A 24,632-nucleotide genomic window follows, 5' to 3' on the forward strand; every position below is an offset into this window, starting at 1 on the left:
CAAAATTCTGACAGGGCTTGTAGGGGAGATTGTGGAAGTTCTGTTTCTGCTGTCTGGGTGTCTGGAACCAGAGGTCACGGTATCAAAATAGGGGTCAGCCATTCAGGACAGATGAAAGAATTTCTTCACCCAGATGATAGTAAATATTTGGAATTTTCTGCTTAAGAGGGAAATGGAGACTCAATCACCGAGTATATTCAAGACAGAGTTGATAACTTTAAATATTAAGGAAATCAAATAATATGGGATTAGTGAAGGAAAATAGTGTTGAGGTAAAAGATCAACCATGAGTTTACTGAAAGGCGGAGCAGGCTTGAGGGGCCAAATTACCTCTCACCTGTTTCTTGTGTCCTTGATACATTGTTGCATGGTGCCTTCCTCACCAGACCAATGGAGCAGAGAGATGAGGAAAGGCCAGATGAGGCCTGGAAGGTTGTTAGCAATTTTAAATTTGTGCTCCTCCAGTTAGCCCTTAGTATATTTAGGACACCTTACTTTTGGAACACCCCAGCCTCTCAAGCTATTTCAAACGAACCACTTACTCAGGTGCTGGTGACTTTCGCTATATCTTCAACTATCCAACATTCTCTCTCCAGCTTAGTGTAGAAATCTCCAGGTAACCACTTTACTGATAGAATAACCTTCCTCTGTCCACATAACCCCCATTCTGAGATAAAATTGGTACTTGGAAGTTAGCAGTACAAATGTATTGATATTAGTTTGAATTCAGACACTGTCAGAATTATCTGTAGCTGACATCACTTGTTTATTTGCTGTCAGAGTCAAGGAGTAATGTGTATAAATTGTTCAGAACCATCCTTTATTTATCAAATTCAAGCCTATTTTAACAATCCTTTCTCTGCTGCTTTTCTGTTTTTTTCCACTCAAGTTCCAAATGCTTGACATATGTCAAGATAAGCTATTACAGATTTGTATACTGAACTTAAATCAGAGACAATGGATTTGTTTAGAAGCGATCCTAGAATTCTTTCCGAATGTTGATCCAATATCAAAGCTAGATCCTGTAAGACACAAGAAAGCATTGAAAAACAGAATATTGGTGCTCATCGCATCAGTTGGTAAAGGATGAACTCATGAATCGCTTGAGATGTCACAATCGGGTTATGGGAACTTTGAGCATAAGAAACTGGAGCAGGAGCAAGTCAACTGGGCCCTTGAACTTAGCAGCTATTCATTAAGATCATGGTTGATCCAATCTTGATCTCAACACCACTCCTGCTCTCTCAGAATACCTTTCGACCCCCTTATAGTTCAAATACTGCCTTGAATATATTCAGCAATTGCCTCCACAGCTCTCTGGGGTAGAGAATTCCTCTCATCATCTTAAATGGTAACCTCATTCTGAAACAATGCCCCCTAGTTCTGTATACCACTTGGGGAAACATCCTCACAGCATCCACCCTGTCAACATCTCCCCCGTCCCTTCAACCCACCATGTTTCATAGGGTCACTCATCATTCTTGTAAACTTCAATGGTCAGCCTCTCTCCATATGTCAAATGCTTCATCACCCAGCATTAACTGAGTGCACCTTTTGGCACTGCCTCCAATGCAAGTTTATCATTCCTTAAATATGAAGACCAAAACTGTATGCAGTATTCCAGGTGCAATCTCACCAGCACCCTGTAAAGTGCCATCAAAACTACTCCACCTTTATATTCCATATCCCTTGCAATAAAGGCCAAATTTCTATTATTGCTCTCTCTACCTGTGTGCCAATCCTTTGTTTCATGCATGAGGAACCCCAGATCTTTTCATATCATAACATTTTTCAATCTTATTTAAATAATTGCTATTTCATTCTTCCTCCCAAAGTGGATAACCTCACATTTTCCTACATTATATTCCACCTGTTAACTTCTTGCCTACTTACTTAACCTATTTATATCCCTTTTCAGGCATTTAGTGTATGCCTCACAACTTGTTCACCCATCTATTATATCATCAGCAAACTTGGCTACAGTACACTTGATCCCTTCATCCAAGATAAAAGCATAGATTATAAATAGTTGGGGGTGCGACACTGACTGCCAATCCAAAAATCACTCACTACTTTCTGTTAGTTCACTAATCCCTAACTATGCCAATATATTACTCCCAACCCTGTGTGTTCTTATCATGAACAGTAATGTTTTATGAGACACCTTATCAAATTCCAGGTCCAAATACTCTACATGTACTTGTACCCCTTTATCTACCCTGTTTCATACATCCTCAACTCAATCAAACATGATTTCAATACATTTCAAACATGGAATCAATGCAATCAAACATGATTACTCTTCCATAAATTCATGTTAACTCTGCTCAGTTATGCCCTGTTATTGCCTCAATTATGGTTTCTAGCATTTTCCCAATGGCAGATGACTGAGGGAGGCCATTTGACCCAATATGCCTGACAGCTGAATAAGGGTTTTTCAGCCTAATTCCACTTTTCAGCTCTTGTAGTCTTGCAGAATATAACACCTCAAGTGTATATCCAAATTTACCTCTGCCATCCTTTCAAGCTGTGTCTTCCAGATCCCCAACACTTCCAGATGAATGTATCTTTGTAATACAGGAAGTCCCCAGATTACGAACGAGTTCCGTTTTTGAGTCTGTTCGTAATTCGAATTTGTATGTAAGTTGGAACAGTTACGTACAGTTCACATCTAGTGTCAATTAGTCAAATGTTTATAATTGAGAGAGAGGATGTGTGTGTGTGTATAGGTATAAAAAGCATTAAGGAAACATTTCTTAAACTGTTTAGAATTAAATGACTTTATTAATTGGATGATGGGCCTGGTGCTGGAGAGTCAGGGATTGATACTGCTGCTGTAGAGTGAAGGTTAACTTCTGAAGTCAATTTCTTAAAGTAAACATCAAGGGTGGCTTGAACAGAGCTTTTCTTTTTCCCATTATAAGTGGCCTTGTAGCAGCTGAGGCTGTCGGTAACTATCCGGTAAACTTTGTTGAACCTCTCTGCGTTAGGATCTTGCTCCTCTAACTTTGTCATCCCTGCTTCAATGAGACGAAAGGCTTCAGCTAACTCCTTAGTCGAAAACTTCTTGGGTTCTGGGGTTTCTTGGTCCCAGCCTTCTTCCTCAAATGCTATCATCTGCTGCTCCAGCTCCATAAGGTCCTCATTGGTCAGTTCTTCGGCGTGGGATTCAAGCAAGTCTAAGACATCACCTTCATTAATGTCTAAATGCAGTTGATTATTACCAATATCAACCACAGCTTGCCTGGCTTCGGCAATGTCCTCAGCTGTAAACTCTTTAAAACCATCTGCAAATTGGGGGCACAATTTGTTCCAGACTCCTTTCATGTTGGTTTTCTTCACTTCCTCCCAAGAATCTGCAATGTTTTTGATGCCATCGTAGATGTTGTAATTGCTCCAGAACTCCTTTAAGGTCATTTCATCATCTTGGGTAGCCCTGACTGCTTGTGAGAAGGTCCGGCGTAAATAGTAAGCCTTAAAGGAGGCTATGATTCCCTGATCCATTGGCTGAAGTAGTGATGTGGTGTTGGGTTGTAAAAAGACGACCTTTACATTGGGGTGAAGGTCATCTAAAGTGCTTGGATGTCCGGCGGCGTTGTCAAGCACAAGGAGAATTTTGAAAGGAATCTTCTTAGCCAAGCAATAACATTCAGCAGCAGGAACAAAAAAGTTCAGGAACCATCTTCGAAGAGAGCTTTTGTTAACCAAGCCTTTGTGTTTGCCTTCCAAATAACTGGAAGAAATGCCTTGACGATTCGTCTAAGTGCCCTTGGATTTAGGGAGTGATACACAAGCATAGGCTTAAGCTTGAAATCCCCAGATACATTACCACCAAGCAATAACGTTAGCCTATCCTTGGATGCCTTACGCCCTGGAGCAGTTTTTTCCTCTTTTGAAATGTATGTCCTTTCAGGCATTTTTTTTCCAAAAAAGAGCCAGTCTCGTCTACATTAAATATTTGCTCAGGCACATAACCTCCCTCCTCAATAATATTTTTGAACATTTCAGGAAACTCTCTCGCAGCACTTACGTCGGCACTTGCTGCTTCAGCTTCACCTTGCACTTTGATATTGTGTAAATTTACCATCCCTTTGAAACGGTTGAACCAACCCCTACTCACAACAAATTCTTCATCACAAGCACCTTCACTTGCTGCACGTGCAGCCTTTAAATCACTGAAAAGGCTTTGAGCCTTTTCTTGCACTAAGCCAAGGCTAATAGGAATATTACACTGATTTTGATCCTCTAACCAAATTACCAATAGTTTTTCCATTTCGATAATTAAACCACTGTGTTGCTTAGTGATAATTGTCACTTTCATTGGGACAGAGCCTTTTACATACTCCATTACTCTCCCCTTGTCCTTTATAATTGTCCCAATCGTTGACCAACTGTAGCCTAATGCTTTTCCAATGTTTGTTGGCGTTTCACCTCTCTCTGAACACTATTATTTCTACTTTTGTTTCAATCGTGATCGTTTTCCTTTTTTTCGATGCATCACCATCACTTGCACGAGATTTATGCTTTGAAGCCATGATTATGGGCCGACGAACCGCTTAAAACATACAGCGTTTTGAGCGTCGCACAAAGTAGTCCGCCCGTTCGTTAGTACGAACCATTGTGTGTAACTCAATTTTTTAAAAAATATTAGGCTTTGCGGGGGTTGGTTCGTAAGTACGGATGTTCATAAGCGGGCATTCTTAAGTCGGGGACTTCCTGTACCCCTCTGATCCTCTTACCAATTCTAAATCTATGATGCTGGTTGTTAATATCCCTGCTAAGGGAAATAGCTCTTCACAATTTATTCAAGCATGATGTAATTTTATGTAAATCAATTATTAATCCCTCAGCCTCCTGTTCCAAGAGAAAGCCCAATCTATCCATTGTTTCCTCACAGCTAAAACTTTACAATCCTCAGAAATTTCCTTTGAATTCCTCGTATAAATATATTGTAATGTGACCAGGAACTAGAGACAGTATCATTTCCAGCACAGCCTTGCTGTTCTATACCTATGGCTTGAATAATAAAGTATCTTCTATTTTTTTCTAATGACCTTATCTGCCTGTCCAGACATCTTGAAGTATCTGTGGGCATGCAATCCAAAGTCTCTCTGTTGCTCTGCACTTCTCAGTACTCTCTTATTTATGGTGTATTTCCTTCACTTTGTCCTCCTCAAATGCATTAAGGTACCTCTCCACATTTGATTCCATCTGCATCATTGGAAGTAGTCTTCTTATCACAAAACATGCCAACAAATACCTATATTTTGTCGCTAAATCAATTTTAGATCCAACTTTCCATTTCTCACTGGATGCCATGGACTTTAATGTCCAGTGTGCTATGTCAAACCTTGACAAACATCTTGCTAAAATTCACGTAGACTACATCAAAAGAACTAACTTCATTAAATGTTACGTCCTTAAAAATTATGGTATTAGTCAGACATGCCCCTCCTTCCATTAGTAAATCTATGCTTTTGTCCTTGATTAATCCATGCCTATCTAAATGAAAATTAATTCTGTGCATCAGAATTTTTCCCCCATTTTGTCAATGAAAAGTTGGATCCAAAAGTGATCTGATGACATAAAACAAATGGAATTCACTGACATGTTTTGTGACAAGAGGGAGGGTGCATGTGGGAGTGAACTATCTGAATCTTAGAATACATCCTGAGGTGGGGGAGAGATGGGATATGAGAAAAAGGATTGGGTGTCATCATCCTCAATTATCTCTGATCCTGCACCGTTTACTAGCAGTCTTGTGACTGAACCCATGATCACTAGCACCTCTTCTTCTGTGGACACAGTAGGGGTCCTCACCAGTCTGTTGCTGTAGTCTGACTGTATGTCACTTTTTGCAAGGAAGGTAGAAACGTGTAACTAAGTGTATAGCTAGATCTGTGCATGGTATCCTTGCTATTGTTGAATTACAAACTGCTTTAGAGGTGAATGTGTTATTGTTGGCACAGTGGTTGTTATGTGAACAACGTAGTGCAGTTGTTGGTAGATGGATTTTGTTGGTGTTTCCACCAAAGTTGAGCAGGTGTTTGAGGTAAATATTTTCTGACAGTGGTGTCGCGTCCTTGGAATACTACTTGAGGCATACACCTCCATAACTTATCTTTTCCCACTTTGTTTCATTTTGCCCCTAGAGGCTTCTTGGGTCTCCCAAATGTGCTGGATCTGTTGTCAGGGGTCTACCTCTTCTGCAAGGTTGTTGAGATCCATGTATGTGAAACGGGGAACTGGGATGGCATCAGTTAGCCCAAGTTAGTTTCAACAGGCATGCAAGAACTTAATGTGTTCTCATGGGGAAAGCATTGTGACTGGTGCTTCCACACGGAGACAATCTGCTTTGAGCCTCCATGCAGATATTTAAATAGGCAACTAAATTTCCAGACCATAAGGGTTTAAGTCTGCTTTAGGTGCTAGAAACAAACTTCATGATGTCAATATTTGTCCCCAAGTGGATTCAATTTGTATTCTGTGGCATCATCTGGAGCTGATGATCAATGGCATGGTTGCAAAAATAGCCAGTGGAGGATGGAAGACCAATGAGAAAAGTGGTCTAACCTCAGATTTTTTAACAGTTACCAGGTTGAGATAACAGGTTTGGCAGAGAGAACTCTTTCCTCTGATGGAGAAGACCAGAACAAGTAGGTATAAAATTAGATCTGGAACTTTCAGGACTTTTTCACACAAATAACAGTGACAACTTGGAACTCCTTCCCCAAACTCTTTTGAGGTAGGAGGTTGGGTCAACTGAAACTTCTGCAACTGAAATTGATAAATTTTAGGCAAAGCAATAAGGGAAATGGGACTGAGGCTGATCAGGCATGAATTATTTGGCTGACGGGTTAATCAGAGGTCTAATGGCCTACTGCAGTTCCAATTTTCTTCAGTCTCTTGCAACTTGTTTGGCAAGAGGAGTTCATCAAATCGTGTCAAGTAACTTGGAAAGAAATTTAGTTTTATACAAGCATAGCTGATGGCCTGTGTTCAGCTTCAAGTGGCCAGCACAATACAGCTATTTTAGAAAAGCTCCTCCATAAAACTTCTGTCAATTGCATGAAATTCAGTAAGTGTACATGCATCTTCAGTAAGTGTTCTGTGAGAAGCCAGGAAGCAGTGAATACATAAGTGGGCTGCATAGAGAAGGTGTGCACAGTGGCTGTACAGTCATAAACAGAACATACCTGGCACATGACCTCCATAGTTCGGAACCAGCGGTTTGTTAAGGTAAATTTTACTATTAGGTTGAGGATCATCTTCACGGTAGCCTCTGAGCTTGTTCCTTACAAAGTACTGATAAGGGAAAAAAGGAATCGTAATCAGGGCAAATCTTTCAGGGCCTGGCTCACCTTTCCCATTATTGGCATGTCACTTATATCCATCGTGGCATGGCCGAGGCACCCCCGATGGGTCCCTCGTTGCTTGAACCATTTTATTGGGGGTCCACTGGTGTCAGAATAGCTGCAGAGCAGCAGGCATCTAAATGAACCTGAGAAGAGCTGGAATACTCCTACACTAGGTCCCACAAATTCAGCCTCTTCAGCTCTGGATATCCAGATTGTCCCAAACTTGTCTGGAAACCAATTGAGTGATTCTGGGCCCAGCATGCTTCTCCAGTTAGAGAGGAGTAGGGGAACTCTTCAATTTCAGCCTGTGGTTTGCTTACCAAGTGTCTCTAAATGTAGGAATCTGTCCCAGTGCATTTGATCAGAAGTCATGTGGTTATTGTATTAAGCTTCCAAGCCTCTGCTTCTAGTGGTTCAGGTGCTGCACAGAAGAGGTTGAATTTCTCCTGGACATAAAACCACTATACCCAGGGAGTGGGCTCTGGTTCAATGACTGGATAAGAAACTATTGCAACCAGGCACCCCTGCAGACTGCAGGACCTACAAGCTGGTACCTTTACCCATGATGGGTCAGATTAATTTGACAACTCAAACTCTAAAATTTGAAATGCCCCAACCCCTTCCCAACCTTCTGCCCGTGCCTCCAAGCTCACACCTTCTTTGCTTTGGAGGTGACACTATGTCAGAAATACTGTCTTCTGAATAGCTGAAAAATATCTACTTTTTTTAAAGCCAATGTAGGATCAGAATTTCCAAGACAATGTGCCCAATCGACTTTTGAGTTGAGGCCTAAGCACGGTGGTGAAAGGAATGCAAGGTTAAGGTTACATCAGATCAGCCATGATCTTATTAAATAGAAGAGCAAGTTTGAAGGACCAAGTGGCCTTTGTCTGCTCCTAATTCATATGTTTAAAACCTCTGTAAGAAAATTGCATTCACCTGTTTGCGCTGAAACTTGTCCATGGCATTTTTCACCCGTTCTTGGTAAGGATGTGCAAATTCATTGGAAATACGTGGAATAAATCCAGTGTAACCTACACCAAGCAAAAAAAGAAAGAATATATTGAAACTGTACAGAATGTCCTGCCCCTTGCACTGCATGTCCTCCTGTCCACTACAGAGGAGTCAGGATACTCAGGTATGATACTGAAACCCATGGTATATTGTACTGGTACTTATACAGACACAGGGTTCATTGATGCCTTACCAGCCTTCCTCATGGATTACGTTCTCTAGCCCCTCTTGTATGGATTACATCCTCTGCCCCCTCCCCCTCTTCCTGTTGGTTACATACTCTGCCTCTGTCTTCTGTGGAATTACACTCTCTGACCCCTCCACCTGTGCATTACACCCCCTGCCTCTTCCTCTATGCATTACATTTCCTGCACTCTCCTTCCCGTGGATTACTTCCCTGGCCCCTCTCCTATGGATTATAGTCCATGGTCCTTCTCCAGTGGATTACAGTCTTACTGGTAATACGAATGTTGTGTTAAAATTAATTTTTTTCTTGCATCATCAGAATATAACCCATAATTCAGCTTGAACATGGAACTCAGCTATTTGATGCTAAAATAAACAATGACATTTTAATGGACCATCAGATTCAACAAAATCCTACCCAACCCCCTCACCATCCCACAGCCTCTCCTACCCACCTCCCATCCCACAGCCTCTCCTACCCTCCAACAATCCACAGCTCCTCCCCATCACTATGTCCCTCAAACCCACCTATTTACCTTCAACCTCACCCACCAGCTACCTACTATTACTTCAAAGTGTCTGTTCATCTCTAACCCTATCCCTCAAACCTAACTATCCACTGTTGATACCCCTGTCATCAGAAACACAGGTAGTTACCCTTTACATATTTACTGTTCTCCACTCCAGTTTCCTTCCTAAGAAATAATTCCACCGATCACCATTTGGGTGAAAAAGGTCCTCTCAGGTCTTTCAGCTCACTTGAATTAAATCACATTGGACTAGGTTTAAATCATGCAATGTGATTTGATTATGTTTAAACATAAGCATGAAAATTTGCTTGTTGCTTTAACTGGAATGTAACTGTTTCACATATTCCAAGGAATATGCTCTGGTTATTGTGGACTTGTCACCTTTCCATCTAAGTGCTTTTTCAAGATTGCTCCTTTCACCTACCTGAGATACCCCTCCTCTGGAGTTCAGAAGGTTGGGTGGCAAAAAGGTGCTTGTCCTTGTATAGATGAGTCCAGGTTATTGGATCCACATTTGCAGCTACAGGTTTCAGTGGCCTGTTCTCATTGGCAGCCACCAACTACGGAAGGGAAAGTCACCTCATTAGGCAGAACTAACTTCTCATCTACATTACAGATGTGAGTGTCAGTGCTCACTCCCTCTGTGCAGAGGTGACTGTGGATGCAATTGATCACTGTGCTTTTCTGTTGCCCCTCTCCCTGTTCTGCAGATCAAGTGTGAACATTAATCATACAAAATTCTTCAAGGGCTCAACAGGGTGGATATAGGGAGGGTGTTTTCCTTGGCTGAGCAGTTTAGAACTAGGGACCATAGTCTCACAATAAAGAGTAGGTCACTTAGGACAGAGATGGAGAGAAATTTCTTTACAGGGGGTGGTTAGTCTTAGGAATTCTCTATCCTGGAGGGCTGCAGAGGCTCAGTCATTGATTGCATTCAAATAGAGTTTGATGGGTTTCTGGGTACTAGATGAATCAAGGATGTGGGGACAGGGCAGGAAAGTAGTTATGATGTAGAAAGTCATCCATGATCTTGCTGAATGCCAGAGCAGGCTTGTGGGGCAAAATAGCTTAGTACAACTATATTTTTTATGTTCTTGTATTGGTGCTCCCCTGTATAGAAGGCCCCACAGCCAATGTTTTCATATCAGAGTGTTTATCCTTTACTGTAGTGTAATACATTTTCCTATGTACTTTAATGCTAATCTGGATGAGATATTGGGGATACACCACCTTCTGATTTCAGCCACCTTGTGCCAGCCTCAAGCACATCCAGGTTAGGTATAGAATGTATAGTTACAGCCTAAAACTCTGCAGCAGCCCCAACAGTGGCCTGTAGCCTCAATCTTGGAAGAAGTGATGTGATGCTTCTCCATTTTCATTGGGCTTAGGAATTAGTCTCCCACTGTTGGCCCTGTCCAGCAGCAGGTAAACCATGGTTGCTTAAACTCACTTCACCTTGGACTCCTGTAGCTAAGGAGGCATTGATTCTCTCAGTCATACCTGGAATTGGACCCAGGTCTCTTCAATTAATCTCCATAATTAAATATTTATCCCATTCGGTTGAATTCAAGTTGTCCTCTATAATGTTTTATGAAAGGTCAAAGCACTTCTTCCACAGCCCATGCAGCAGTGCAGCTGACAAGGTAAGTGGAAAGGATGAGCTTTGCTGCTTCCCCAGGCATCCCACAGTGCTTACCTTTCTTCTCCCATCCACATAGGTTATGAGCACAGGCTCTTTAAGTTTTTGCATGTATTCCATCTGGCGTCTCCGTAAATCCAGTCCTGACTCGAGGGTCTCCTTGTAGTAGCTCCCACCAAAGTTGAATAACTTTTGAGGGATGTAGCCTGTTAAGTAAAGACCGTGAGGGATGAGAAAACTGAGTGGTCATCACTGCTCCATCCTTTAGATGAGGAAATCTGCAAAGGGCTAAGATTTATGCTGCAGTTGTATAAAGCTTTGTTTGGACCCCATTCAAGTCACTGCTTTCAGTGTTGTGCACTGTTCTTCAAGAGGATATACAGGGCTTTGAAGGTGTGCTGCATGGAATCACTAGCACATTACTGGGGCTTGCAGCATTAGGTTATTGGGTCAGGTCCCATTGACTAGGCTGGAAGTCACTCAAAGTGATCGAATGGAGGTAATTAAAATATTTGAAGAATTTGTGAGGGTGGATGAAGAGAAGCTATTCTAATATCTACAAAGAGGCATGACATTAGAATTGGAGGTTGCTCGTTCAGGGGTGCTGGCAGCAGGATTTTCTTCACCCAGAAAGATGTGGAAATCTGGCCTCCCCCTTTCCCCACTGCAAGAGAGAATTTTGATAAGTGAGGACACCAAGATGTCTATGAAGATGAGTGTGTGCACAGTAAATGGGGTTAGTTTGCACAGGGAGAGCAGAGGTGACCGTGTGCACAATGAGTGGGGTTAGTGTGCGTAGGGTGAGTGGCGCAGTGTGAGTGGGGTTAGTGTGCACAGGGAGAGTGGAGAATGTGTAGAGGGTGAGTGCAAAGTGAGTTGTGGATGAACGTGGCAGAATGTGTTTGGTGTAAATATGTTCAGCTAAGGATCAGTCTGGCAGGTGAGTGGAGGTGAGTGTGTTCAAGATGAGTGTAGTGACTGCGTGCAGGGTGAGCGGGGATGAGTGTGTGCAAGGTGAGATTAGTGAATGTACTGAGGTAAAGGTGATGGAGGTAGAGCGGTCAGGGGTAGAGATGATGTACAGGGTGGAGAAGGTATTCAGGGATTGAGAGAAAAGTGTACAGGGTGGAAGTGTAAGTGTCCAGGGATGGAGGTGAATCTGGGTGTGTACAGGTGGTATGAAGATGTATGTACAGGACAAATAGAGGTGTGCGTGTACAAGGTAAGTGGATTTGAGTGTGTGTAGGCATATTTGGGGCAAATGTGTTGAGGTGATTGTGTACAAGGTAAGTGAGTTTCTACAGTGCCAGTGAGTCTGTACAGGGTGAAGTATGTGCAGGGTAAGGCCATTAAAGATAAGAAATAGGAGCAGCAGTGGGTCATTTAGTCTCTTGAGCCTGCTTTGCCTGTCTTGAAGATCATGGCTGACCTACCTCAGTGCCTATTTCCAGCATCATCCCCATGTCCCCCAATTCACAGAATGTTCAGAAATCTATCAGTCTCTGTTTTGTGAACTCCACAACCCTACAGGGACAGAGGGTTACATATTGAAGATATTTCTCTTCAAGTCATAAATGGTTCACCCCTTATTCAGAGACTGTGACTCCTGCTTCCAGATCCTTCAAGCAGAGGAAACATCCTCCCTGCATGCAGAGAGCTGAGCCCCGTAAGCTTCAATGAGATCTCATTCTTCTAAGCTCAAATAGGATTAAAAAAATACAATAAAAAGACAGTAAAAGATAAATAAAAGAATAAAGCCCAGTCTATCATCCTCTCCTCAAATAGCATACCTCTTACCAGGAACCAGTTTAATTAATCTTTCCTGCAGTCTCTCATGGCAAGTATAATCTTTTTTAAATAAGAAGACCAGAACTGTACACAGTACTCCAGCTGTCACAGTAAGATAGTTTTCCTCCTATATTCAAATCCTCTCATAATAAAGGCCAACATACTATTTGCCTTCCTAATCACTTGCTCCACTTGCATGTTGGCTTTCAGTGACTTGTGTACAGGGACACTCAGGCCCCCTTGAACACCGACAGGATGCGGACAGACTGAATGTGTGCAGCATGAATGGAGGTGAGTGAGTGCAATGTACATGTGAACAGGTTGAGTTTTACAGAGACAGTGTGTAGAATTGACTGTGTACAGGACAATGTGTACTGAGCGTGTCTGGGCAGGATGAGTGTATACAAGGTGAGCACGTACAGGGTGAATGGAGGTGTATGTGTGCAGTATGTGTGTGTACAGGGTGAGTGGAGATGTGTGTCTACAGAATGTATCTGTACAGGCTGTGTGCATACAGGGTGAGTTATAGGAAGTTACCATCTACAGTGTAAGGGGAGGTGAATGTGTACAAGGCAAATGTGTAGAGGGCAAGGATATCACAATTTGAGCATAATTAATATGTAGGAGTGTACAGAGTGAGTGTGTTCAAGGCAGCTGTGTACAGTGCGAGTGTGTAGACTGAGCATATACAGTGTGAAAGGATGCAAGTGTATACAATGTGTGTGTGTACAGGTGAGTGTGGGAAGTGAGCATATAGAAAGTGACTGTGTGCAGTGTGAGTGGAGGTGAGTTTGCACAGTGTACAAGGTGATATGTATATAGTGAGTGTGTGGGTGACGGTCATAGAGTTGTACAGCACAGAAACAGGCCCTTCAGCCCTCACGTCCATGCCGACCCTTTTGTCCACCTACACTAATCCCATGTGCCCACATTAGGACCATATCCTTCTACGCTTTCCCTATTTAAGTGTCTGTCTAAATGTCTCTTTAACATAGTGATTGTATCATTGTGAGAGGAAGGAGATTTAAAGGGGATCTGAAGGGAAAGTTTTGTAGAGAGTGGTTGATATCTGGAGTATGCTACCAGAGGAGGTGGTGGAAACACTTTCCCTTCAGATCCCCTTTAAATCTCCTTCCTCTCACCTTAAACCTATGCTCTCGTTTTTGATACCCCTACCATGGGAAAAAGATTTTGATTATCTACCCTATCTCTGCCTCTCATAATTTTATATACCTCTATCAGGTTCCCCCACGCCCCCCCCCCAACTTCACTCCAGGGAAAACAGGCCCAGCCCATCCAATCTCTACCGATAACTGAAGTCTTCCAGTTCTGGCAATATCCTGGGGAATCTCCTCTGCACTCTCTCCAGTGCAATCACATCCTTCTTATAGTGTGGTAACCAGAACCGCACACTCCAAGTGCAACCTAACCAGTGTTTTGTAGGGTTGCAACATTACACCTGACTCTATTCTATGCCCCAATTTATAAAGGAAAACATGCCGTCTGCCTTCTTCACCACCCTATCAACCCATGTTGCCACTTTCAGGGAACTATGGACTTGAACCCCTAGGTCTCTCTGTACATCAACATTCCTTAGTACACTACCATTTACTGTGTATGTACTACCTCCATTTGACTTCAGAAAATGTATCATCTTGCAATTGCTGGGATTAACTTCCATCTGCCCAATCTCCACTCAGCTTTCCATCTGATCTATTTCCTGCTGTAGCCTTAGACAACTTTCCTTGCTCTTCAGAGCACCACCAATTTTTGAGTCATCTGTAAACTTATTAATCATACCTCCTGCGCTCACATGCAAGTCATTACTATATATCACACACGCATCAATGATCCCTGCAGTACACCACTGGTCACAGACTTCCAATCAGAAAAGCATCCTTCCACCATCACCTTCTGCCTCATATCACTAAGCCAATTTTGGATCCAATTAACCAGCTTGCCTTGGATCCCATGTCGATCAGCCTATTTGTGTGGGACCTTGTCAAATGTCTTACTAAAATCCATTTAGATAACATTTACCACCCTGCCTTCATTAATCTCCTTTAATACCTCATCAAAAACACAATCAAATTAGTGAATCAGGAATTCCCCTGCACAAAGCAATCCTGACTCTCCCTAATCTGTCCTGCTTTTCCAAATGTGAATAAACTCTGTCGCTTAGAATTTTCTCCAATAATTTCCCCACCACTAATGTAAGACTCACTGGCCTGCAGCTACCTGGCAGTATACAGTGGTAATGAAGCTGAATGTGTACTTGGTGAGTGTATGGGCAACCTGGTATACTATGAGTGGAAGTGAATGTGTTCAGAGCAAACACAGGAGACTGCAGATGCTGGAATCTGGAACTAAAAACAGAATGCTAGAAGAATTCAGTGGGTCAAGCAGCATCTGTGCAGACAAAAGGTGTAAGTCTATGTTTCAGGTCGAGACCCTGAATCAGGACTGAGAGGGAAAAGGAAAGATTGCTTGTATATGGTAGTATGAGGGACGGGTAGACAAAGGTTGGTAGTAATATGTGCAACCAGATGAGAATATACGGTAGATGTGTACAGGGTATGTGTGCACCAGGCAAGTGTGAACAGGACTAGTGAGTACGGGATAAGTGAGATGTAGTTCTGGGTTTTAAAGCAGATTGGATCAAGTTTCAGATTGCTGAACTTCCATCCCTTTCTACCCCTCAGCCTGTCAGACTGGGGTTAATATTTTTGCACCAACATCTAGTTTTTTGTTCTGTTGTCTGTCACCTACTGTTAAACCCACCTAAGGGAAGGAGGGTCTGGTGGCAATTGTTCATCATTGCTTACTAACTGAGAGGAGAAGAATTAGGTGTCTGGGAAGATTGAGCAACTATTGATGACCCAGAGCTGTGGAGCATCGTCAAGCATTGCATCTCTGTTCTGTCAGGTGCGACTCACCAGTGTAACCTGGAATAAGTTTCTGTGGATGGATCTGGTCTGACACATCAGGCATACAGTATTCTTCATATTCTGGAAGACACTCATCTGGAGGTCCAGTCATTGGTGACAGGATGGATTGGTCAGCTTTTGACTTTTTAGGGTCCTTCAGGATATCGTGAGTAGTCTTTCCATAAGTCTTGCCAAACCGGAATGGGAATGTCTGGGAGTATCCTCCATATCTGGATGGGAGACAAAAATAAATGTCATTTCACAGCCTGCAGAAAACAGCTCCTGAACTACAGAGTTCTAGAAGTACAGGGCAAATAAACAGTCCCTTTGGTCTACCATGTTAATAACCAGTCGTCAACTACCCATTTTACTAATCCCATTTACCAGCACATGGTCTGTAGCCTTCTATGCCTTGTGATTCAAGTGCTTGTCTGGATACTTCTTAAATGTTGTAAGAGTAGTAGCTGCCTCTCCCCATCCACTCAGGCAGTGTGGTCCAGATTCCAACCACCTTCTTCATGGAAAAATTCTTCAGATCTCCTCTAAGCCTTCTACCTCTTACTCTAAACCTATGTCTTCAAGTCTCAGACACCTCTGCTCTGGGGAGAACTTTCCTTGTAGCCTTCAGTCCTATCTATGCCCCTTATAATTATATATAACTTAATCAGGTCCCCCTCAGCCTCCTGCACTTAAAGAAAAACAAACCCAGTGACTTGTATTTGTCACCCAGAGCAAAAGTGTCCCTGTATTGGTTAGCAGTGACTTGTTAGAATGTGATGCTGAAGGGACGGGGGAATCCAGATGGCCTGTAATTCTCATTTCTTCCCATTACCTATGCTCCTCCCCTTTCCCCTCACTTCCCAACCCCTCAGAACATGATTTGTGGTCTATATTTCTGAGTAGATATGATTTTTTTTAACACCTTACGTAATGCTAGCACACAGTGTGGAGATCCAAAAAAATAGGGAACTCTACAGTTCTTGTGCATTAATCTTCCTTACTCTTTTACCCTGATGTTCCAAGAATGGATTGTGAGGAAATGTCATCTGAGTCATTCTAGGAATTCATTGGAAAAGCAGCCAGATGCCTTACTCAGTACAAGCAGTGCAAGTTAGGCCATGGAGGGTGGAAGAATAACAAGCACAGTGCTTGGTGTTGCAAGCCGTCCTCATTATGGAAACATATAGAAATAGAATTATGATTTGACTAAAGCTCCAAAAATTAAAGCTTTTGATTTCTTTTTCCTTAATGCAAAGGTTAAAAGTTGTTTGCTTTTGGCTTGCCCTGATGTGTAAGGGACCAAAACATTAGGACACGCCAAGCAGGATATACACAGTGAATGTAAGGAGCTGGGGAGTGTTGTTGAACAGAGAGACCTGGGGGTACAAACACATAGTTGCCAAAAAGTGGCAACACAGGTAGCCAGGAGGGTGAAGAAGGCATTTGGCATGCTTGCCTTCATTGGCCGAGGCGGCGAGTACAAGATTAGGGATGTCATGTTACAGTTGTACAAAATATTGGTTAGGCCATAGTTGGAGTATTGTGTGCAGTTCTGGTTGCCATACTACAGGAAAGATGTGATTAAGCTAGGAATGGTGCAGAAAACCTTCACAAGGATATGGCCTGGATTGGAGGGCCTGAGTTATAAGGAGAGATTGAAAAGGCTAGGTCTATTTCACTGGAGCAAAGGAGGCTGAAAGGTGACATGATAGAGGTATGTAAAATTATGAGAGGCATAGAGAGAGAGCATAGCCAGTGTCTGCTCTCCACGGTAGGGGTGTCTAAAGGGATAGGTTTAAAGTGAGAGGGAAGAGGTTTAAAGGGAATCTGAAGGGGAAATTTGTCACACATAGAGTAGTTGGTATATGGAATGAGCTGCCAGAGGAGGTGGTGGAGGAAGGAACAGTAACAACATTTAAGAGGCATCTGTTTGGGTATTTGGATGAGCAAGGCATAGAGGGATATGGAATTAATGCAGGCAAGTGGGATTACTGTAGAGTGGCATGATAGTCGGCATACACAAGGTGGGCCGAAGGGCCTGTATCTGCATGTATTCCATCTGGCATCTCTGTAAATCCAGTCCTGACTCAAGGGTCTCCTTGTAGTAGCTCCCACCAAAGTTGAATAACTTTTGAGGGATGTAGCCTGTTAAGTAAAGACTGTGAGGGATGAGAAAACTGAGTGGTCATCCTTTGGGTGAGGAAATCTGTCCTTCAACTTAAGAGGAAGAAGTACAAAGGGCTAAAACTTAATGCTGGTTGTATAAGGCTTTGATTGGATCCCGTTCAAGGCACTGCACTGTTCTTCAGGAAGGATATACAGGGCTTTGAAGGCGTGCTGCATGGAATCACCAGCATATTACTGGGGCTTGCAGCATTAGGTTATTGGGGCAGGTCCCATTGACTAGGCTGGAAGTCACTCAAAGTGATCGAATGGAGGTAATTAAGATATCTGAAGGATTTGTGAGGGTGGATGAAGAGAAACTATTCTAACGTCTACAAAGGGGCATAACATTAGAATTGGAGGTTGCTCATTCAGGGGTGCTGGCAGCAGGATTTTCTTCACCCAGAAAGATGTGGAAATCTGGCCTCCCCCTTTCCCCACCGCAAGAGAGAATTTTGATAAGTGAGGACACCAAGATGTCTATGAAGATGAGTGTGTGCACAGTAAATGGGGTTAGTTTGCACAGGGAGAGCGGAGGTGACCATGTGCACAGTGAGTGGGGTTGGTGTGCGCAGGGAGAGTGGAGAATGTGTGGAGGGTGAGCCCACTGCATCCATGCCAACAATCAAGCACCCATTTACACTAATGCCAGTTTTCCTCTTCCATCGTCATTATTAAAATAGCAACCAGCATGTCTTAGGGATGTGGGAGGAAACCAGAGCACTCAAAGGAAATCCACAGGGTCACAGGCAGAAGATGCAAGCTTCACAGCGATTGCACCAGAGGTCAGGATCAAACCAGGATTGCTGGACCTTAGGCAGTAGGTCTAACCACCATGCCACCAAGCCATCCCAGTGCGTACGCACACACTGATAAGTATACACAGTCCCGATACATTTACAATGAATGTTACTCACAACCCTAACGTAATCATCTGAACATAACTTATGATAGACGTACACAGAACGACACACATAGCCCACAATGTATACACATTGAACAGTACATACAGTCCATAGCAGATATAAACAATGTGGTACGCACATCCCATAATATATGCACACTGAACAATATGTTACAACTCATTATTGCTAATCATTGAATGGTGCACACAGATCATAATATAAACATACTGAATGGTATGTATAGCCTATTTAATATATAAACTGAATGGTAAGCATAGTCCCAAATTATATATCTCAATAGGTTTTTAAATGTTAGGGGAATTAATGGATATGGGATTAGTGCAGGAAAGTGGTACTGCAGCAAAAACCATGGTCTTAAAGAATGAGGAGCAGGCATGAGGGGCTGGATGGCCACCTCCTTCTTCTGTTTCTCATGTTTTTAATCAATGGTATGCATAGAGTCTAATAGATGACACTCAGTGGTATATGCAGTCTAAAATAGGTATGCACTTTATGATGCACTGAAGTTATCATATGAGCACACTTAACTGCACACACAGCCCACAATGGATATTCACACTGGATGATGCACCAGCCTCTTTCAAATGTGTACGTTCAATGGTACACACTGACTCCAATGTATTTGCACCTAAATGAATTCAGTAGCTTTTGAATATGGCCGTGAGCTTTACAGTCAGGACTAACCTGTGCCATTACTTCCTACTTCATGCTGCCTGCTAATGTGTTTAATTGCAGGAACAATTTGAAAAAGTGTTGGCAAGTTATCCCTGGCAATATCTGCTTTTGGGAAAATGTTGGAAACTACTAATATGGAAGAGGTAACAGGGTACTTAGAAAATTGTTATATAATTAAACAGATTCAACATGGTTTCATGAAAGGAAAATCACATTAGACAAATAGGCTATTGCAGTGGCATAGCAAGTAATACTGGAGCCTCTCAGGTCCCGAGACTCGGGTTCGGCCCTGATCTCTGGTGCTACCTGTGTGGAGTGTGCATATTCTCCCTGTGACCGCATGGCTTTTCTCCAGCTGCTCTGATTTCCTCCTAAATCCCAAAGATGGGCTGGCTGGTAGGTTCATTGGTCAGTGTGAGTTACCCCTTGTGGCAGAAGAAACAGGTGTAGTTGATGGGTACATGAAGAAATAGCAGGGGGAATGGGACTGCTCCAAGAGCTGATAGTCTGGAAGGGCTGAAGGGCCTCCTATGTTATGAGGAAAGTGAAACAATGACAAATTCAGAAGATTTTAAAGTCACTTTAATTTAAAAATTTAAAAGGAGGCTACAGGGTGATATTGATCAGTTCATAAGATGGGTAGCGTAATGGCAGATAGAATTTAATCCTGATAAGTATGAGTGATGTACTTTGGGAGATAAATAAGGGAAGGACGTACACAGGGACTATTGAGGAACAGAGGAGCCTTAATGTACAAGTCCAGGAATGTCAGAACAGGGAGATAGGATGGTGAAGAAGGCGAAGAGGATATTTGCTTAGAATATAAGAGCAGAGAAATAAAACATTGGCTTGGCCAAACTGGAATATATTGTACACTTCTGGATGTCATATTATAGGAAGGATGTGATTGCGGTGGAGAGGGTGCAGAGGAGATTCACCAGAATGTTGCCTGGGATGGAGTGTTTCAGTTGTGAGAAGAGACAAATAGGCTAGGCTTGTTTTCCTTGAAATGGAGAAGGCTGAGGGGAGACTTGATAGGGGTATACAAAGGGGCATAGAGAGCAATGATAGCAGGAGGTGTCTAAAACTTGAAGGTTAAGGGTAAGGAGTGAGAGGTGAGTAAGAGGTCTAGAGAGGATCTGAGAAGAATTTTTTCACCCAGAGGTTGCAATCTGGAAGACACTACCTGAGAAGGTGATGGAGACAGGAACTCTCACAACATTTAGGAAACATCTGGATGAGCATTTGAATTGCCAAGGCTCAGAAGGCTACAGACCAAGTGCAGGAAAATAGGTTAAGTAGAGATGGGGACATGATGGTCAGCATGGACATGATGGGCCAAAGGGCCTGTTTCTGTGCTCTATGACTCTGTGGCTTTTTTGAGCATGTAACCAATAGATGAACATTGGAAAATGGTAGATTCAGTGTATTCGGATTCCTGAAAAGCATTTGATATAGAGCCATAATGAAGGTTACTCTGTGTAAGAGATCATAGTAGGGAAGGTAATATAATAACAGAAATAGAAAATTAGGGTCATTTTCACATAGATGGATTGCACCAAATGGGTTGTCACAGTGTTGGTACCTCAGCAATTTTCAGTCTACATTTATGGCTCAGCTGAAGGACATATTGTGTTGAGATTTGCTGACAATACAAACATAGGTGGGAAAACAGGTTGTGAGGAGGACATGACGAGTCTGCAAAGGGATATAGATAGGTGAAGTGAAGGGGCAGAAAGATGGCAGATGTAGTATAATGTGGGAAAATGTGACATTATCCACTTTGGGAGGAAGAATAGAAATGCAGAATCTTGTTGGAATGGAGAGACAGTACAGGATGCTGCTGTACCGAGGGTTTGGTGGGGAGGTGGGGTTGGGGGTGTCTCCTTGTTTGTGAAAACAGAAAGTGAGGATGCCAGTACACCTGCAAACGGGGTAGAATATAAAAGTAAGGGAATCTTTCAGCACCTGCGCGGAGCATTGGTACCACCACCCCAGGAGTTCTGTGTACAAATTTTCATCTTAATTATGGAGCTATGTACTTGTATTGGAGGCTGTTTATTGGGTTGGTTTCTGGAATGAGAGCATTCATTTAGTAGGAAAGATTGAGCAGACTGGGTCTATAATCTGAGTTTAGAAGGTAACTTTATTTAAAAATGTAAGATTCTGATGGGGTTTACAGGGTGGATGCTGAGTAGATGTTTAATCTGATGGAGTATCCAGAATTAGCCAGCATGGCCTCAGGATAATTTAAGATGGTGATAAGGAGGAATTTCTTCTCTCAGAGGGTTGTGAATTGTGAATCTTTGGAATTATCTCCTCCAGAGCTGTGGTGACAGAATCATTGAAGTTAGTCAGTGGGGGGACGAGGGGGTGGGGTGGGGGGGAACAGATTTCTAGACTCTCGGGAAGGATGTGTCATGGGGAACAGGCAGGAAAGTGGAGCTGAATCCAGGGTCAGGTCAGCCAAGGTCTTATTAAATAGTGGAGCAGCCTTGAGAGGCCACATGGCCTATTCCTGCATGTGTTCTTGTGTTCTCGTGTATCCTGGTGAAAATTTATCCCTCACTCAACATTACTGAAACACCTTATCTCACCATTATCACATTGCAGTTTGTGGGAAATGCTGTTGGCTGCTGTGTTACCTATATTATACAGGTGAATCTACTGCATTTATTGTGAAATGCTTTGGGGCATTGTGAAAAGTGTTATATGGAAACACATCTTTCCTCAGTAGATTTAGCAACTGTAAAGAACTTGAGGAAGCACCAAAACCCTGAAGGATTATAGTAACATCCATTGGTTTACTAAGTCCTGGGGTGACCTACCGTTCCCAGCAGATGTGGAGACTTCGCGATGGGCTGCACGCTGCTCAACCTCATGAACAGCAGCTGGTGCCAGAGGAGGAACGGCAAGGAGACCTGGAACCTGGGGGCTGTGAGGCTGAGCCAGGAGAGGGGCAGGGGGAGAGGGGAGGAGGAAGAGGGCAGGGAGAGAGGGCAGGAAGAAGAGGGCAGCTGTCAGGGGATGCACTGTTTAACACCCACAGCTTCATCTCCCAGAGGAGTGGAGAGACTGGCTTTGTCCAGCTCCCGACCATATGATTTTCATCTCCCTAAAGTTCCCCAGTGCAAACCCTGAAACAGTTCACGCTCCAATGGTTACCAACAAAAGTGGGTGACAGTAATCAAGCTGGGCAGTCCAGGTGCATGTGGCCAGCCTTCAGGTGCTGCTTTGCAGATCCATCTACACTGGCTATACAATAATCAACCAAAGAATCAGAGAGAGGAAAACTGCAGAAGATGGATATCTGAAATATAAACATCAATGCAGCCCTGGGCTAAAACATGTTAATAGCAGCAATATCACAAACGGTGTCACAAACACCAGCACCATCACAATGGCCCCTGTGGCCCTTCAATCTCCCCTCCTCAAAGTCAGACTTATCTTCCTCAGAGTTCCACATGTGACTCAGGTTTCTCCCCTTCCACAATGCCAAAATTATGAGTTTTGAAGTCACATGACAGGTAAAATTTATCCCTCCTCGCCTTTGGAGCCCTGGCATTGTTGTACATACTACCCTCCCAAATGCCCCTCCACTCCAGGCCAGCTGGGTGGGCCGTACTAGCACAGTTCCTAAGCAGTTAGAGCCCAAGAATCTGAAATGAGCTCCCACTCCTGAAGCAGTACTGCTGGCACCCCCACTAAGTAAGTATCCTTGCCACCCTCCTTTATCTCATCACCCGAAAACCAATGGTGATAGCACTCAGTTTCACATCACGCAACCTCCGTCAGCTCCCAGCTGCCTTTAACCTGCCGGGCACACACATAGCCTGGTAAATATACAAACTCAATGTTACGCACTCTCCCAAATCAGTATATACACTGAAAAGTACACATAACCATGAATAGATACTCATTCAATGATGTGCTTGCGCATAGACACACACACACACACACACACACACACACACACACACACACACACACACACACACACACAGAGTAAATGCACTGTGTGGTATATATTACATCACTAATAGTTATATGTATTGAATAGCACAAACAGCATTTAAAATTGTACATATTTAAGAGAAGAATGGCCAATTTCCAATCCTAATGCTTCCTGAAGGAAGAAATATTGGGAAGCAAACTATCCGATAACAAAGTCCCAGTGCTGAGGTTTTGAGAAGCTGAGAGGAAGAGAAGTACATTCCAGCATTTTACGCAGGAGCATAATCAAAGAAGACATTTAGAGGGGTGGGGGAGTCATGGGGTGAGGGGGGTAGGGTGCTGACCATAATCTGAACCAAAGAGGTGTGATTTTCAGAGGACGCAGAGAGAGAGAGAAAAGTCCAGGAAGGGAATTCCAGAACTCAACACGTAATCACCTGAGGATGGCAGTGGTGTGAGGGAGAGAATGGAGGGGGTACAGGAGGTCTGAACTAACATTCTTCTGTGCATTGAGGTAGGACTGAGATGGAGAGGAAGAGGCCATGAAGATATTTAACCTCAAGTAAGTGTCAGGGGAGAGAGTCGGTGCCAGTTGACATGTGCAGAAGAGCATACAAGCTGAAGGCTTTGGATGAGCGGAATTTAGAGAAGGATGTAAAGAGAGTCCAGCTGAGTGTATAAGTCATCATGTCTGCAGGAGACAAGGGTAGGTAGGAGGCCCCAGCAATAAGATGGACCAAGACAGGGGCAGTGATGGGCACTGGAGAGAAGGTGCAGTGGACTGATGGCAAAACACCGCAGATGATGGAAATCTGAAATATAAACAGAAAATGTAGGAAATACTCAGCAAGGTCAGGTAGCTTTGATAGACTAACTCAGTGTCAAGGTGTAACGATATAGTTTCTTGTTTTATTCAACAAGGACACACTTCTATTAATAGTCTGAGCAAGTCACTTACCCAGGTATATAATGTGGTTCTGGAGTGAAGAGATGGTGTTTCTTTGTAGTCATCCTCCTAATGTAGGTATGTTACTAACTCTTGGAGACTCAGGGGCACAACCCCTTTCCTACTGTCAGTGTCAAGTAGTTACTAAGCAACCAGCTGACAGTGTCCATGACAACAGCATTGGCACCACTACCAGTCAGCAGATCCTCAACTTGCTGCTTGATATCAAAGAACACTGTTTGTGCAGGAAAAATGATGGGCTCTTCAATCCCGTTCCGGTCCCACTGGCCAAAAGTAGGTGTAGATAGCCACGGCCGTTTCCTCAAAGTAACACCGGTGACCGTAGGCCAGTATAACATGGGCTATCCAATATCCCACAAGCCAGCCTATGGCAAGAAAGCTCCCATTCATCCACCTCGCCACCGTTTCATGAAGGAGAAGTATTTCCCTCATGGCAGCCAAGCCTTTCTAACCCTTCTTGCTCAGTATGAGGCGAGGGCAATGGCACAGGCTGGCCTGGAGTGTG

At 43.2% G+C, this 24,632-nt stretch overlaps 1 protein-coding gene across 1 annotated transcript; it reads right to left on the reverse strand.

Annotated features, from left to right (window-relative positions):
- Positions 1–2,784: 2,784 nt before the first annotated feature.
- Positions 2,785–24,171, reverse strand: LOC127582305 (tigger transposable element-derived protein 1-like). Its single transcript, XM_052037484.1, is given in 9 exon segments — positions 2,785–3,686; positions 3,689–3,932; positions 3,935–4,314; positions 7,197–7,305; positions 8,298–8,392; positions 9,513–9,648; positions 10,785–10,933; positions 15,452–15,672; positions 24,119–24,171. Coding segments are annotated over 9 exon segments (2,289 nt in total).
- Between the last annotated feature and the right edge of the window lie 461 nt (positions 24,172–24,632).

The sequence above is a fragment of the Pristis pectinata genome, chromosome 23 (genome assembly GCF_009764475.1).
Source record: "Pristis pectinata isolate sPriPec2 chromosome 23, sPriPec2.1.pri, whole genome shotgun sequence".
NCBI classification, from domain to species: domain Eukaryota; kingdom Metazoa; phylum Chordata; class Chondrichthyes; order Rhinopristiformes; family Pristidae; genus Pristis; species Pristis pectinata.